This window comes from Excalfactoria chinensis, chromosome 3, assembly GCF_039878825.1.
Source record: "Excalfactoria chinensis isolate bCotChi1 chromosome 3, bCotChi1.hap2, whole genome shotgun sequence".
NCBI lineage: Eukaryota > Metazoa > Chordata > Aves > Galliformes > Phasianidae > Excalfactoria > Excalfactoria chinensis.
The window spans coordinates 23,927,237-23,943,014 of record NC_092827.1 but is presented as its reverse complement, the minus strand read 5'-3'; the positions used below and the strand labels follow the sequence as shown (position 1 = coordinate 23,943,014).

General features: G+C 39.2%; 2 protein-coding genes across 3 annotated transcripts; both read right to left on the bottom strand.

The window, feature by feature from the left end:
• Window positions 1-1,173: 1,173 nt before the first annotated feature.
• On the bottom strand, window positions 1,174-7,344 carry PTP4A1 (protein tyrosine phosphatase 4A1). 2 transcript variants are annotated; one of them, XM_072331404.1, is made up of 5 exons: window positions 7,205-7,344; window positions 5,638-5,730; window positions 5,196-5,326; window positions 3,843-3,917; window positions 1,174-2,816 (listed from the first exon to the last, which is right to left on the bottom strand). In XM_072331404.1, the coding sequence occupies exons 1-5, from the start codon at window positions 7,307-7,309 to the stop codon at window positions 2,699-2,701; spliced, it is 522 nt and encodes a 173-aa protein (XP_072187505.1). In that variant the 5' UTR covers window positions 7,310-7,344; the 3' UTR covers window positions 1,174-2,698. The 2 variants fall into 2 exon arrangements, with proteins under 2 accessions (XP_072187505.1, XP_072187506.1); XM_072331405.1 differs by having other exon boundaries at window positions 1,174-2,813; window positions 3,844-3,917.
• Window positions 7,345-7,660: 316 nt separating this feature from the next.
• Window positions 7,661-15,774, bottom strand: LOC140249555 (uncharacterized). The gene is made up of 2 exons (XM_072331406.1): window positions 15,736-15,774; window positions 7,661-7,756 (listed from the first exon to the last, which is right to left on the bottom strand). The coding sequence occupies exons 1-2, from the start codon at window positions 15,772-15,774 to the stop codon at window positions 7,661-7,663; spliced, it is 135 nt and encodes a 44-aa protein (XP_072187507.1).
• Window positions 15,775-15,778: the final 4 nt, after the last annotated feature.

Below are 15,778 nucleotides of genomic sequence, written 5' to 3'. Positions count from 1 at the left end.
TTCATTCAATGAGTTCAATGCTTTTTTCCCAGTTCTGCCGCAGAATTTTTGTTTTCTTGTTGGTTGGTTTGTTTGCCAGAAGTCTGACAAGTCACAGTAACAAAGAACAGGACGAGCATTGCTACAGAATCCAAAGATATGCACTGGTGCCCTGTCACCCTGAAGAACTTGCTCCCCTTCAAGATTCTGACCCCCAGTTTCAGAGTACCTGCCCTTCTCCATACTTCCTCACTTCCCCTAACTTTAAATTAAATTACCTGAACACTTCAGATTTGACTGTCATTAAAGTCTGAATTACGATGGCAGTATAAAAGTGCCCTTAAATTAAAAGACTTGATTACAGCAATTGAATAGATGAAGGGAAGTAGGTAAGTGGAAGCAGAAAGATTGCAGATATGACATTTCAAGACTGCTAATTTTTAAGCAGTACATTCAAAACACAAGCTAGTTCTTAAATGAAGTTTGATTTCCTCTTAAAAGTCATTTCACTACTGCGTTGAATCACGACTAAGGTAAAATATTTTGAGTTTCAGGCCCTTTCAAGACACACTGACATTTTAAAGTGCCCTTTATAATGAGACCATACCTTTCCAGAAATGATTTTTCAGAAGCCTCATTAAAGCTTCTACCTCAATAATGAAGCACTATGGACCTGGCCCCATATATATATATATCATATATCATATATGATATATATATCATATATATGATGATATAAATCTATATAGCCAGAAGAACAATTATATCAGCAGCATTTTACTCCTCTATATTACTATTCTACAGCTTCCTGAAAGAAGGTTATGATGAGGGGTTTGGACTCTTTTCAGAGGCAACAAACAGGACCTGAGGAAATAGCCACAAGTTGTGCCAGAGGAGGTTTAGATTAAACAAAAGAAAAAGCTATTTCTCTCAGAGTGGTCAGGCACTGGAATGGCTGCACAGTGAGGTGGTGGAGCTGCGCCCCCCCGGCAGTGTTCAAGAGTTGTCTGGATGAGGAGCTACAAAATACGGTTTAGTGGCTTGTGGTAGCAATGGTAATGGGAGGATGGATATCTAGATATCTTGTAGGTCCTCTCCAACCTTGTGATTCTATGATTTATTGCAAGGAATTTCAAAAACTATCTTAGTACTGAAAGGAAATCAAAAGTAAGCTCCATTAAGAAATACCATACCTTCTTCTATTAATTTTTGTCCACATTTATTTATGAGTAAAACAAACAGCAAACATTACAGCAAAGGGGGGACACTCCGGCCCAGATTTGAAGAAAAAAAAGAAAAAAAAGATGCCTGGATAGATTTAGAATTTAGGCACCGTAAGACTGCTGATAAAGTACACAAGAACTGAAAATCAAGAGTGTTTCAGCAAACTTTGTAAGTGCTTTTCAGTATTTATTTAGATGTTTAAGCTCTCGCACTAGATTTTACAAGCTGGTGAACACTGGCAAAATTATTTCTCCCACAGAACTATAACCACACATTCCCAAGACAGTATAAATATATGGTTGAACTAACATTAATACACATCACCATTTTATCAATTACATAATAAAACAAATTATCAAGTATCCAAATATTAAGTTACGCAGCTTGAAAGGCATACAAAATATTACAGAGGTCTGCCCAAGTCATAGCAGAAACTCAAGGAGGAAAAACAAAACAAACAAAAGAAAAAGAAAGAAAAATCACACTTTCAACAAAGCAATAGTTGGTAAACAACTCTCAATAGGTACAGTAAAAGAAACTACAAGATTTTTCAGAAATTTTCTGATTAAGAATTTTTAGCTACGATAACAAAGCATTTCTAAGTTTTAAAAAAATATTTACTAAAGTAAAGGGCATATTCTATACTTCCTGCACAAGACAAAGGCAACATTTTACTAGAAATATTAAATAGCCCCTCCCAACATTTTTAGGCCCTCTGTTAAGTTGCACATCAAGTGCCAACATTAATTTTACTGTAAGGCTTTTTGTCTGGAGACATTAAAGACTTGTGTGCTTCTGTACAATTTAAAAGGTTTTCTACATGAGTAACCAGAGAGTAATGAGTTGTAAAATGGAGAGGTCAGATAACAGAAATGTAGACACTGGAAGAAAAAGTTGCTGTAAGTCATAGTTAAAAAAAAAAAAAAAAAAAAAAAGAAAACACTGTGCAAATCCTGATAATTCTAGTGCGATTGTGGGAGACAAAACATACAGTGAGCAGGCAAGACTATCTTAGAGGCCATATTCTTCAATATTGAAACGACTAGAAAAAAATAGTAAGGTCCAGATAAGCTGACAGTTCTTATGTTATCAGAACTACACCCATCTGTAAGGAAAAACACTTAAGCTGATATGCTAAGTATTTTGGCACCTAATTTCTCTACAAACTGATTTACTTTAGTATCCCAATTTTTAGTAGTTGAAACTAGGTGGGTAAGACTCAATGGCATGATTAAAGGATATTTCAACTGGTAATCAATAAACAAGGAGACAGCTCAGAAATAGGGTACAGCAAAAACATTTATCGGGTCTCCAAACAGATGGGCATTTATCTAAACACACAGTTGCATTACTACTAACTTTTTAGCCTATTAAATACTCCTATGGAAGCTTCCTTTACTACTTAAAAATATCAGATCCATGCCTTTGGCATGCAGTCTGCTCAATTCTAGTTTCCATCCTTTATTCCCAAAGTAGTAACATAGGCTGCTGGGTTTTACTGAATGCAACAGTTATTTCTGTGACCATTGGAGTCTTTAAAACGCAGGCGCATCTTGGGGCGGTATTTCTCCAAGTACAGAAGTTGTTTGCTATTAAAAGCTCCACGACGTTTCCTAAATGGAAGAAGAAATATCTTAAAATATTAATCTACTGCCCAGTGAAATAACATCATATATTAGAGAAAAATATTTTTAGGTCACTTGAAAAAAAAAAACACAAAAAAAAACCCCACAAGATTAAACCAGGACTGTAACCAAAATAAGGCTAATTAAAAGCTAAGTGCCAGGAAAGAGGGTGGTAGCTTCCTTTCAAAAACACCTCTTTGGACCACATGATCAAAGGAGTACATAGTATTTTAGATGGCGTTTCAGCCCCTAGTATACACAAACCAAAGATCTTGCATAAGATCTTTAGCAAAAACTTCAAAAGGAAGCTACAGAGATTTTAGACAGCCTCCTCCTTACACAAGTTAAAGCTGTCTAATCTCTTAAAATAATTAACACTACAATACAGAGAATAAGTTATCTTTATAAAACATCTATATAGAAGTAGAGCTTTCTTGGATATGTTCAAACCAAGAGAAACCAAGGCCTCATATTTCTCCTTCTGTTAATGCCATCCTGTTAAGGTCCACAAGCTGAACTCAAACTGAGGACTTACAGGCCTGGCAATTACACAGTGTTTCACTATTTTTTGTTTGCAATGTAGTGTTTTTAAGATACAGTTGATACCTATGATACCTACAAAGTTAGGGCATTTGCACTACTTGTTTTCTCATCTAACTTGCACAGATTTACAAAAAAATATAAGAAAATATTTTTCTTAGGTAGACTGCCAGAAAAGACAAGCAGGGGAATTGTTTAGGACACTTCAATCCATTAAAAGAAGAGATGATTCACAAATGTAAATGAGTGCTAGCTACTAGACAGAACTTAGTTGCTAAGGTGTTCTGTCTCTCATGAAGAAATACCCATTTCACAGGACAAATCACACAACACTGTGTTCAAAAAGTTTGTTAGAAGGTTCAGATTTTGTCTTATTAAGAGCAATAAACAAGAACAGCATTCAGAATTCCTTGTAGAGATCAAAGATATGTTGGCAAGTTAAATCTTGGAAACAGATTGTAGCTTCATACTTACTGTCTTATGAACTGCACTGCATCTTCATACTTCATTCCACATTCTATCAGTGCAAGAGCAACTAAGACCGGAGCTCTAGTAAAAAATAATAATGTATTCAGTTTAGGATTTGTCAGTACACACTCAATGAAAAAAAACAAAGCACAACACAAATGTGTAATTCCCCCACTTCTTTCTCCTTCTGCCTTTTGCTTCCCCAGGGATGAAATATTAAATAAGGATGGAAGGCTTTCCTAAATTAACTGGACAAATATATCAGACGTTTACAAGCCATTTGCCTCTGTTAAAAAACAGGGAGGAATCAGCTCTAGTTAACCACTGTTTTGTTCACCTGACTTCAAGTATATGGAAAAACAGCAGGAACAATTTGCAAGTACTTTCAAAGGCAATTAATTCTGGGCAAGAGTTGCACATGTGTTTCTACTCCCACAAACAACCCCTCCATAAAAGCAATGGGAAACCCAAAATAAAAGAAGTCAAACCAGATCCAATGAAAAATCACAGATGCAATCTTCAGGCCATCCCACTGTGAGGGGGAGACCTCCTTACTTGCCACAGCACCTCTCATCTGACAGAACACTGTTTTTAGTTATAAAATCTGGATGGTAGCTCTAATGACAATTTACACGGCTTTTTCTTTTTCATTAAAAAAAACAACCACCACCACAGATGAGAACATGCTGCACTGTAGTAGAAAATATGTGTGCCTGGTAACAAGCTCGCTGAATTTTTTAATTTATTAATTAAAATTAAATTAAATCAAATTAATTTATTATTTATTTCTATTTAATTATTATATTTATTATTTAATTTGTTAATTTTTTAACATGATTTAAGAAACCTTACATGATAGGTGCTTTTTCTCAACAAATCTGGGGAAGAGAGAAGCAGATCTACCACTTGTTTCGCTTGATGGGTGAAAGCTGTTCCTTTATGTACTAAAACATATTGCTTGGGTTGGGTTAATGGCTACAATATCCTTATTATTAGGTCACTGGCAAAACGTTTGAAATAAGGATACAACATGAAATTTACAGATGAGAGTCAATAAAGCCATAAGGAAGACTTCAAGACAGAAAGCGTTGATGTGACAATTATCAATACACTTTGTACAGTATTTGTTTACTTCACTTAGCAGTTCGATAGCTGTGGGAACCTTTTGACTAAAAAGCACGGTTATCTAATGTTTTACATGCAATAATTTGCAGTCATCTAATCTACTTTTAAGTGTGAACTCTTTCCAATTCTAGATCTGTGACTACTTTTAAATTTGCCCCAACTACACTTCTGTACTGAATCTTAAGAAGCCTGACCATGAATGGCAATTCAACAGATCTTTAGAACTTCACCCACCGTCCAAGACCAGCAACACAGTGTACAGCAATACAACAACCAGGTTCTTCACGAAATTTAACTTTGAGGAGGTTTAGCCAATCATCAACAATCTGGTTGGATGGTGGTGCACCGTCATCAAAGGGCCAATCCTATAAGACAGCACATAAATATATATAAAGAGATAGAACTTTTACTACTATGTGCATTAGAATTTATAATTTTCTAAAAAAAAGAAAATAAACACTACAAGGAATATATTCCTTTCAGCCTGTTTTCATTCAGTGAAAGAGTTTACCCCAAGATTTTTACCCCTAAGAGATCTGTATAGCTTTTGCTTACATGAGCTGCTGGAATATGCTTACAGAATTGAATCAAGGTGGTGACTACATAACAGATAAAAAGTTGTGTTCAAAAAAGAACAAAAAAACAACCCCCAAACCACTGCTTCTTCATTACTTACCAAAACCTGAATGCCTTCTTTTTCCACCGGAGCAGTATCATAAGTAGCTTCACACACTCTAACCACTGTGGTAACGCCATATTTCTTAAGTTCCTAGGGGGTGAAAAGAACTGCTTTAGTGGTAAACTGACTTCATTTATTTACTTTCTCAATAGGTTAGTAAGCTAACTTATTCCAAAAGTTTCAGTAAATAAATTAACATAAATGCTTGCCAGCCTGTAAAGAACATAAAGATGAAATAACAAAAATACCTTGCGAATAGCAGATACATCTGCAAAAGAGCATAAAAAGTAACTGAAGGTCAAGATGGTGGGATTTTTTTTGTAAGTCAGATCCAGATAAACACTAATGAAATAATCCATTTCTGAAAGATTATTCCTATAAAAATAATAGCCAGATTCCCAGGTTGCAAAGCTAGATGCTTCACTGAAAACATCCTGAATGAAGTTTACATCTTCCTCCTTTCACACTCTACTAAAACTAGAAGCTTTTAAAACATCTTACTAATAAGAATGGTGAGCATAGGGCAGTAAATCATTCCAGTTCATGAGTTTTTATGCCTAGAAGATAAAAGAAAAGCTTTCTTTCCACTCTGCTATTAAGCCTCATAAATGGAAAAACAGTATACTGATTTTTCATTCTCCCCATATTCTCCTGTCATTTAGACTACCAATGCCAAGGGCATGATTGATGTGTAGCTTAACCATACTATCTAGCTTTGAAGGAATAAATGCAAACAAAGATTAATTCACCATACTTCTCATACATTATTAGCCCATACTGAATGGGCATATAAAATAGAGACACGATGGAAATAACTTATATCTTACTAAGGAGGGACTGCATTACAAGCTCAAACCTCACACAGAAGTAACCCTGGAAAATGGTGTTTTTATCATATGCATGCACTCAACTGTACATTTTATGCTTCCAACATTCAAGTTACAAGGTTTCAATATGTAACAGCAGTGTACTCAAGACACATGGATTTAGCTGGGAAAGTGCTGCATCAGAAAACAAAACAATTTCAGAAACTCAAGTCACACTGCACTGTTAGTATACCACCACAAATTTAATCCAAGTAAACACCTACTCGCATAGAATTCTCTTAAGCTACAGTAAATCCAGCATTTGTTAACATTGAAGGGAAACAGGCAGTGAAAGAATACTGCATTTCTATTATTTGTCCTTAACTTTTTGGTGTACAATGTACACTGAATCATTTTCAATCACTACTACAATAGGAGCAAGGAGATGTTATACAGCTTTACATGAATCTATGCAAGATCTCCTGTTGCCACATCTCAGTGGTGCCAGACCTTTCCTGTTTTACACTTAAACAGTATACTGAACATACCATATACCAGATAACACAATTATTTATGTGCTTCACATTCTCAGTGAAGGCCAAAGTCTTGAGTACATTTATCAGTGGATTTGTGAAGCACTGCATTGTCTCACTCAGTATTTCTTTGTACACCTTTCATTTGTTAAAAAAAACTAAGTTAAATAGAGCGTACTGTTGAGGCATAAGAATACATCAACAAGAATTCTAGTCTGATCTTACCTCTATAAATTTGTTTAAGGTTGCATTGGTTGGATTGTGTGTGATTAGAAATCTCATGTTCTTGTAGGTGATTTCCACAGGAGCTGGGCGGTTCATTCGGGCCATATTAATTTAGTTAAACATGCAACAAGGTTATGAAAGGATAAAAAAAAATAACTAATATAGAAGTGATGTAGAGAAACCGAAGTCTACTTCACTATACTCCACGTGAAATTCTCAGTGCTTGGAAGTATGAAGTCGGGAGCAATGGGAAATGAAATGAACCTCCTAACAAGAAGCAGCAATTCTTCAATCCAGTAATACTGAGGCAAAAGAAAGGCAGTGCACTGAGGTTTACCCCATCCAGGTCTGAATTCTTTTGTTAAATGCTCTGCCAAATTCAATTCAATACTTCTTTATCCTGGTCAACCACTCTTAAGGGGGCTTCTTGGTGGAGTAGTAATGAATTTCTACAGTTCACTTGTCTGCATACAGGTCGTGCTGTGCCTGGCAGTAGTCTCCACTGCCCTTCAGAAACTCCATAAATGTGTGACCAAGAACACCACAGAACTGCTGTAAAAAGACAAAAAAGAAAACACAATGAGCATAAGTGAAATAACCTTATTTTGAAGACAACGTTACAAAATGAAAATGAAAGCAGAGATGATCAGTGTTTTCAGAAGGTTTAATTTTAAAATTGAGAAATCAGATTTGCATGAAAACCCTGTCACCTTTCAAACAAGAAAAACATATTTACACTGTTTAACACAAAAGTGCCGGATAAGGAAGACTTAATGGTAATGAATTAAATATTTTCAAATACAATGTATTAAGGTTTACAAATCACAACCTATGTTTCTCATTGTGAATTAAGACACATTACAACACCTACAGTTACACAACATTAAGTGGTTACATAAAGGATGAGATCCCTTGAATATTCAAGCTGACCATCAGAGAACTTAAAAGATTCATGTAGAACTACCAGCCTATAGAAAGCAAAAATCATCAACTTATGTACAGAATAACTAGGAAAAAATATTCACATGTGAGAGGTCTGGAAATTAAATGTAAAAGTCTTTGTGGCCTACCAAAGCTTTTACACATGTTTAGAGAGTGCCAAGGCACACAGATTTCTAGAACATTTCACATACTTAAGGCTGAAGACACAGAAGTTTTCATCTAGTCTTAACTGCCTTTCTGTATCATTGCTTTATTAATACATCAAGATTAGATTCCAGCTAAAAAAATTAAAAAAAAAAATGCAAGGGCAAGCTTATTGAAAATAAGTTATTTTTTCCCAGTAATTCCCAGCTACTTTCCTGTGGTTGAATTTGCATCTAACATTACTGAAAGATGCAAAGCCAGGAAGTTCTTCATCACAGCTGTTAAACTGCCTTGAGTTATGTATTCATTTGCAGATGTTGTTGTGTATATGACCCAGAAATACACATTGTTGGGTTTTTTTTATGCACTCTGAAACCTTATGCCACAGGAGCTAGATCTGTGCCCAGTTAACAGTATTAGTACTGCTGTTCACACACCCAGAAAGTCCTTCCTCCCCAAGAATTAGAACAGCAAGTAAGTTTTGTTTCCCAGAAAATACATAAAAGCTGGAACAGATGATCCCGAAATATATGTAGGTACTAGAGAGAAGCATAATTAATCCTACTGCTTCTTAGCAGAAAAACTGACTTATGTTGGTCAGTCAAGTCTAAACGCCAGAAGAATTCCTGCATTAAGTCCCATCAAAACATCACCCAAGATACCTCAGGAATAAGCTAGCTAAGCATGCAATGTTAAAAAAGAAAACTACTGTCAGACTTACTATTTCTAATGAGGTGTGTGTTTTGTTTTGTTTTTCCAACCTGAGAGATAGCAGTATCAGTTCTTCCCCTTCATAAATCTAGTTTCTAGCAATCAAACAGTAACTATGCTGCAGCAATATGTTCAAATACACTGAACTGAACAGCTGCCCAAACATAAAAAGGTTAATCCAAAGTATGAAATCCTAAAGAAATTTGTGCAGTGTAGCCTGACAGCAGCTAACGTCTTAAAATGCTATCAAAAATGGCAGGTAGAGAAAAGCTACATGCAATAAAGTCATAGCTGCTAATTGCCATCTAGGATTTGAAGACAGATCAAGGCCCTGCTGCACACACTAAGCCACAAAGACAACAGTGGCCCTATGTTAATAACAATACTTAGCATTGAGCAGAAACCACAACAGATTGAATAATCTAATCACAGTTGATTTTTTTTTTCCCCCATGGACACCATAGCAGTACAAGAATTATTACAGTCATCTCTATTTTAAAGAATGGTAACAATGTTGCAGACTGCTCCTTTCCTTCCTTTGCAGAAGAGCAAGTTCTAGTAAGAGTAACAGGGAAGATACAAACCATTACAGATTTAGTACAGCAGTTGCACACTTCACTGCTGCTCTAGAGGTACTACCATCGCCATCCTTGTGAGAACTAAAGGGTTAAACCTGCCATTTACTTCTCAGAATTATTTGTGATGCAACTTGAGAGGCAGCAAAATCTCAAACAGAAATAAGTATGGGAAAAAAAAAAAAAAAAAAAAAAGGAGCAAGAAAGATCCATCTGTCAGCAGAGAACAGTAACCAGCAGAATGCAAAGAATTTCAGGAATCATCATTGACATACCAACCATCCCATACCAGGAGAAGGCAAGGTGATGCACAAAGGAGACCTAGGTTCAGATACTAGCAACAACTAAAATAGCAACCAAGAGAAAGAACTGAAGAGGGTTTATTTAAAATCACTTTCAATTAGTTTAAGAAGCTGAACAGCAGAAAGGCACAGGGCAGCTTTAAGTAGATACAGCTGCACAAGGTCTTATGCTGCTTTTCTCATGCGCTGGCAGATCTTACGATTATCTCTTTTTTTAAGACTTCTAAGGCAAGCTGGCCATTTTCTCCAACAGAGGATGAGGGACAGAAGGCTGACAAACAAAAAGAATACAAAAGTGAGCTTGAGGAAATGAACTAGAACTGGGTCACTAGGGTACAGAAAAGGTTTTTCAAGACGCAACATGCAAGATGAAGAATTTTGAGAGTTAAACAATGAATAATAGGAAAGAAGCCATCACAACCCCATACTGGGGTAGCTAAGAAGTAATTGGTTTTACTCAATCCTGTATGTTGGCTGCCCTTAGTATGCAACTAGGAATACGCAATGTAACACCAGGCAAACACATCACAATGGTTAAGCCGAAGGCGGGCAGTAGAGCAGATGTCGTAACACCTACATTTTAAAGCAGATTGTTAATCACATCCTGAAAGTGCAGCCACAATCCAAAGTTGAAGTACATTACACAATGTTAAGTTTGAGTTCTACATGCAATTAACCCCCACAAATTAATTAATTTCTTTAATACTGGCTTAGCAAGCAGCAATTAGTCACACCAGCACCTTACCAACTCAAAGAACTAAGGACCTAACTAAGCATGCATTTCATTCTCAGTGTTTACCTTGGCAACAGCTGCTGCTGCATTACAAAGAGACAAAGCTCACATTTTCCTTTGATGAGTATGCTCTCTCTCCTCATTGGTAGCTACAGAACTCCATACATAGACCAAATCCTTTATGTAGTAAAAGGCTGTACTACACTAAGAGAGATTTTGCCAGCCTAGTTTAGGTCTGTTCTAGTCAAACGAAAATTAAAGAAAAGTACATGGGCATGCTTCTTGCATTAGATCATTAAGCTCAAATACAAGGCTAAAGCCACCATCAGCAACGAGATCTCCAAGACAAAAAATTGAGCTATAAAAAGTACTGCTGTAGTAATTAAGACCACTTCGTATTTAGGTAGAACTCAAATGACTTAAGCAACTTGCAAGAGGCTTGGAAGTACAATTTTCAGACAGTTACTTTGTAGGTAAGCTACAAACAAACAACAAAAAAAAAGTTAGTGTATGAAAGCATAAAGCCATGCAAATGAAAACAAAACCCATGCTATTCACACAAAAGTTTAACACAGAATAATACTAAACAGCAGTTTATACAATTAATCTGGGTACTCCGTTGCTGTTTTCCATTTCCAAGTAAGTATTCTTTGAGGAAAATGAACACTGAAAGATTCTGGAGATATGAAGGCTGCTCCAGAGGTAACACCTCTTATTTCATTATCTTGGTTCTTGACGTCAGAGGCAGATGCTGGTGGTACAGGAGGACAGGTTGAACCTTCACACCAATATTCTGTTAAGATTTTGTTGCTGTATGACAGATGGCAGTAAAGAGGCAGTTTGACAGAATAGCATCAGACATGGAAATGCGTACAAAGCAAAGGCGTGCAACTGCCTTTACTCCACGGGGAAAAATGGCACTCACTGATATTGACACTTGTTGAATGCTGATAAAGACCAAACAGTGGATGTGAGCACACTGAGGCGGAGGATAGCGTTTTTCAGCAGTGGGAACAGAAATGTGAAAGGAAAGCCACATTCCAGGGGATCATGCACTGTTGTCATATCATCAAATCAAGAATATCTCAATCAGCTCATTTCTACTAAACAGCGGATTACAACCAGAGAACTGTGAACCAAGCTGAATACAGGTTCCAGTGCCTTAGAAATAATGGTGGACACATTGGAAGAGTGCAAAGTTTACACCAGGTAGGTCCCATAAACTAGAACACTGTATGGAAGTTTGTCAGGACTTACTAAACTGATACAAGCCACGTGGTGACAGTTTCCCCAATCTCATCATTACTAACGGAAAGACCAACATCACTATTATGAGTCAGTCTGTACAGTGGCAACATGAGAAGTTCAAAACAGCCCTCAGTGGGAGATATTCGTGGTCTTTTGCGATAGGAAAGTGGTGACCCTGCTGGATTTCCTGGAAGCTGAACAAAACATGAACTCTGACCACTACATCACCACACTGACTAAACTGAGAACTCAAACTTCTAGAGACAGGCCAGAGAATAAGACAACCTTTCTCCTGTAATATGATAATGTCAAACTCCATATTGCCCGACTCAGCTGGATCACCCTACAATACAGTCCAGATTTGGTGCCTTCCAACCTCATGATGTTTGGGCTAATAAATGATAAACTATGAGGGCAACATGCTCCTAGCAATGGCACCACCACAGCAGCTGTGAAACAATGGGTCACCTCTGCTTGTGCAGACTTTTACAAGCACTGCATGCAGGCTCTTGTTCATTGCTGGTGAAAATGCACAGCTAATGGCAATGACTGCTGAAAAAATTGTGTTTTGTAGCCAAGAATGTGTTCTACCAAACAGTTTTATTGTGCTCCTTGTAGCTGCTGCAGTTTCCACAGAAATAAATAGAAGGCATTACACCGAGGGCAACCTACATACAGGCAGCAGTTTCTATTAGTGACAAAAAGCCAAGCTACCTTTAGACTCTCAGACACAGCAAAAACTTGGAAACATAAAGGTCAATACACCTACTAAGAGAAGTTATCCTGTTCAATACGGGACAGTCATGTTAATTAAGATTGCTTTATCTATCACATATTCTGGAAGAAATCAGAATAACTTATTCAAGCAAGAAGACATCTTGGAAGAAAAAAGAAAAAGCTTTATTTCATGCCCTTCTTTGGGACAGGAAGCTGAAATATACATATCTGTTGACAAACAGATTCACACATCCATTCTTCACTTGAAACAGTCACTTGTGTCTCAAAAAGACTGCTTATGAAAACTCTACCAGACTGGTACCAACATGTAAATAGAAAAGAGATGCAAGACTATCCCATGCTGCTGATATTCTTATTCACAGGCTGGTAGCATCTTTATAAGCATGAAAACAGAAGTACTTGTGTACACAGTTGCATGGTATTTCACTTTCAAAAGGTCTAAGATTGTTCACAGTTGCTCAATCCACCTGCTCCTTGAACACTTATCTCCAGAATCAACTATGTAGGATCATATTCCTCAAGTCAGATACTTCACTATTGAACCCACACAATCACAGCTAGAGAAGGGAACTAAAAGATACATTGTTACAATTTGAAAATGCCAACCTTTGAAAAACAGGAGGGCAAGTACCCTGATCCTCATGTACCACTCAAAGCTTAGGTGATAACCAAGATAGACACCAAGGAGTAGGAGTACAAAGCAAATCCACCCCACAACATAGAGGCATACCTCTATTAGAGATTGTTGTTAAGATTCACCTCCTACCTATAGGGAACACATCTCTGTTATGATACCCAAACCAACAGAACTATCCACTTCAGACCAGAAAAAGCAACTCTTAACCTAAGAAAATACACTCTCACATCATAAACAGAAGATGCTGGAGATTTATCACAAATGTGCTACAACATGCTCTGCAAAAGAAGGATGTTTCTTGTGGTTAAACCATGCAGTTAAGGGGAAGAAAAGATTGTCTCAAAACTTCCTGTACAACAAACCAACGCAACTTCCACAAATGAAACAGAGGACACAACTGTTTTCAGTTGTCCTAACTTGCACCACGAATGAATGTGTGAAAAAGCAACAGACATTGGGGAAAATAAGACATTCCAGAAAACATTCCACTCCCTTGTCTAAGGCACCTCCTGAGTTTCTGAAGCCAAGAATAGTCTCAAAGTGACATAACAATTCCATCAATTACACCACAAACTATATAACTCTTGTCACTCTACTCAAAACCTACTCCATTATGCTTTAAACATGTGCACTTAAAAAGTTGCTGTATTTCACCATTTCCTATCAGTGCCAAACAGTAGGTTTTTAATCTGTGAGAGAAGCTGTAAAGAGTTATAGATCTACTTTTGCCTCCTCATTGATCCTACAGACTGACTTTTATTGTTCCTAAAAAACTGTGATGATCTCCTTGTTTAAGAACTCACTATTATCCTTATTTGGGAATTCCAGTTACCTTAAATGAAAAATGCTCTCTTACTGCCTGCCTACACACTAAGGCAGACTCAGCATTATTATGCAGCATATCTTCATCACCACAAAAACATTTTCACAGAAGAAGAGTTACTGGATCAGGATAAGTTCTATTTATTTACTGCCTGACATTCAGCCTCACTAAGAGCGATATGGCTTGGCCTCTGCTGCAGCTGTCACTCAGTTCTCTTCCTCATTCTCACATTTCCTCCCATATCTGTGCTCTTCCACATTTCTCCCCCAAAACAATTCAGATCTTGCAAGAAATTTTCAAAGCCCTTTGCCGTTCCAACAGTGGAATAACAAGAGCTGACATTTACGTATCATCTCCAGGCTTTCTGATCTGACAGTTTAATGAAGTTACAAGCAGACAGGGTTCATACTTCTGAGTCACTGCTTCAGCAGCTCCGCAGACACAGGTAGACATGTTGGAAGCTGTCTCCAGCAACAGTAAGAAACACCAGAATCACAGAACACTGTAAGGGCTGTGTGTTCATCAGTTCTGAGAATTCACTGTGCCTGCACCTGACAGCCACCTGACCTTGACCACGCTGTCTCTAGCTGATAAAAACTCTGGTCTGATCACGTTCTGCCTTTTGGACGGCATCCTGCTGTGAGTAAGCGTCACCATGGTTGTTCTGTAACGCACACTGCGTGTGCACTGCGGTCAGAGGTGAGACGCCATAGATTACTACAATTGGGAAAGAAAGGTCTCAAAAACAGGTTCCATCAGAATATTTTATTGCATCTGTGAGCTTTTAACTATAAATTGGCAACCGTACAGAAAAATCCACTTCGACGTGCACATAAATACCTCCTCCTGCGCCGACCCCTAAGAGGCAGGCAGCAGTGAGTCCAGCCACACATCTTCGACCATGTCCGGAGAGGCTCACAGCGGAAGGGCCTCACGTACCTGGGCGCAGACCGGACAAAGAGCCCGCAGATGGCCGCCGCGCACGTGGCCGCCGGTCCGGGGGCAGCGCAGGACGGGACGAGCCGTCATGGCTACCGCCCGCCTTCCCCGCCCGTTCCCTCCCTCCTTCCCCCCGCCCAAGCTTGGCTCCTGGCCGTCCCGCCGCGCCACCTGACCGCCAGGCTCCCGCGGACAAGCCGAGGCTTGTCCCGGCCTCACAAGCCCCAAGGGCCGTGGCCAGGCAGCGTTCGCTGCGGTACTCCCGGACCGCCTCGCCACGCCGCGGGCAGCCGGACCGGCGCCTCCGCCGCGGCGGTCACGGGTTCGAATCACGCTCCCGCCAGGCTCCCGACGCGGAGCCATCTTGTACCCTGCGGCCGCCGCCCGACCCGGCCTTCCCCCAAAAGGGAACTCGAGGCCCCGCGGGACCGACACCACCGGGCGCTGCCTTTCGCCACGAGCTCGGGGCAGGTCGGGCCGCGGGCGGAACCGCCGGGAACGCTCAAGAAGCGGCTTCGCGGCCGGCGCAGGCCGCTCGGCGGCGGACAGACACGGCAACGGAGCGGAAGGGAGAACGAGGCGCAACGAGGGAAGGCTGGGCCGCTCCCTGCTGCCCGCCCGGGTAGCAGAACAAAGAGCCAACATGGAGGAGGGAGCTGGGTTGGGGAGAGGCGCGCAGCCGGCGCACAAGGGCAGCGGGGCGAGGGGCCGGGGCGAGGGCGCGGGCGGCGACACTCACAGGAATATGGTTACTCATTGAAGACTGTAGCCTGATCATACAG

What these genes read in the sequence shown, in the direction of transcription:
- PTP4A1 (XM_072331405.1), bottom strand. Translation starts at nt 7,309, where the DNA reads ATGGCCCGAATGAACCGCCCAGCTCCTGTGGAAATCACCTACAAGAAC. An exon ending in AAGAAGGCATTCAGGTTTTG is followed by an intron (nt 5,327 to 5,637) that starts GTAAGTAATGAA and finishes GCTGTCTTATAG; the next exon opens with GATTGGCCCTTTGATGACGG. An exon ending in TGCAGTGCAGTTCATAAGAC is followed by an intron (nt 2,814 to 3,843) that starts AGTAAGTATGAA and finishes TCCATTTAGGAA; the next exon opens with ACGTCGTGGAGCTTTTAATA.
- LOC140249555 (XM_072331406.1), bottom strand. Translation starts at nt 15,774, where the DNA reads ATGATCAGGCTACAGTCTTCAATGAGTAACCATATTCCT. An exon ending in CAATGAGTAACCATATTCCT is followed by an intron (nt 7,757 to 15,735) that starts GTGAGTGTCGCC and finishes GTCTTTTTACAG; the next exon opens with CAGTTCTGTGGTGTTCTTGG.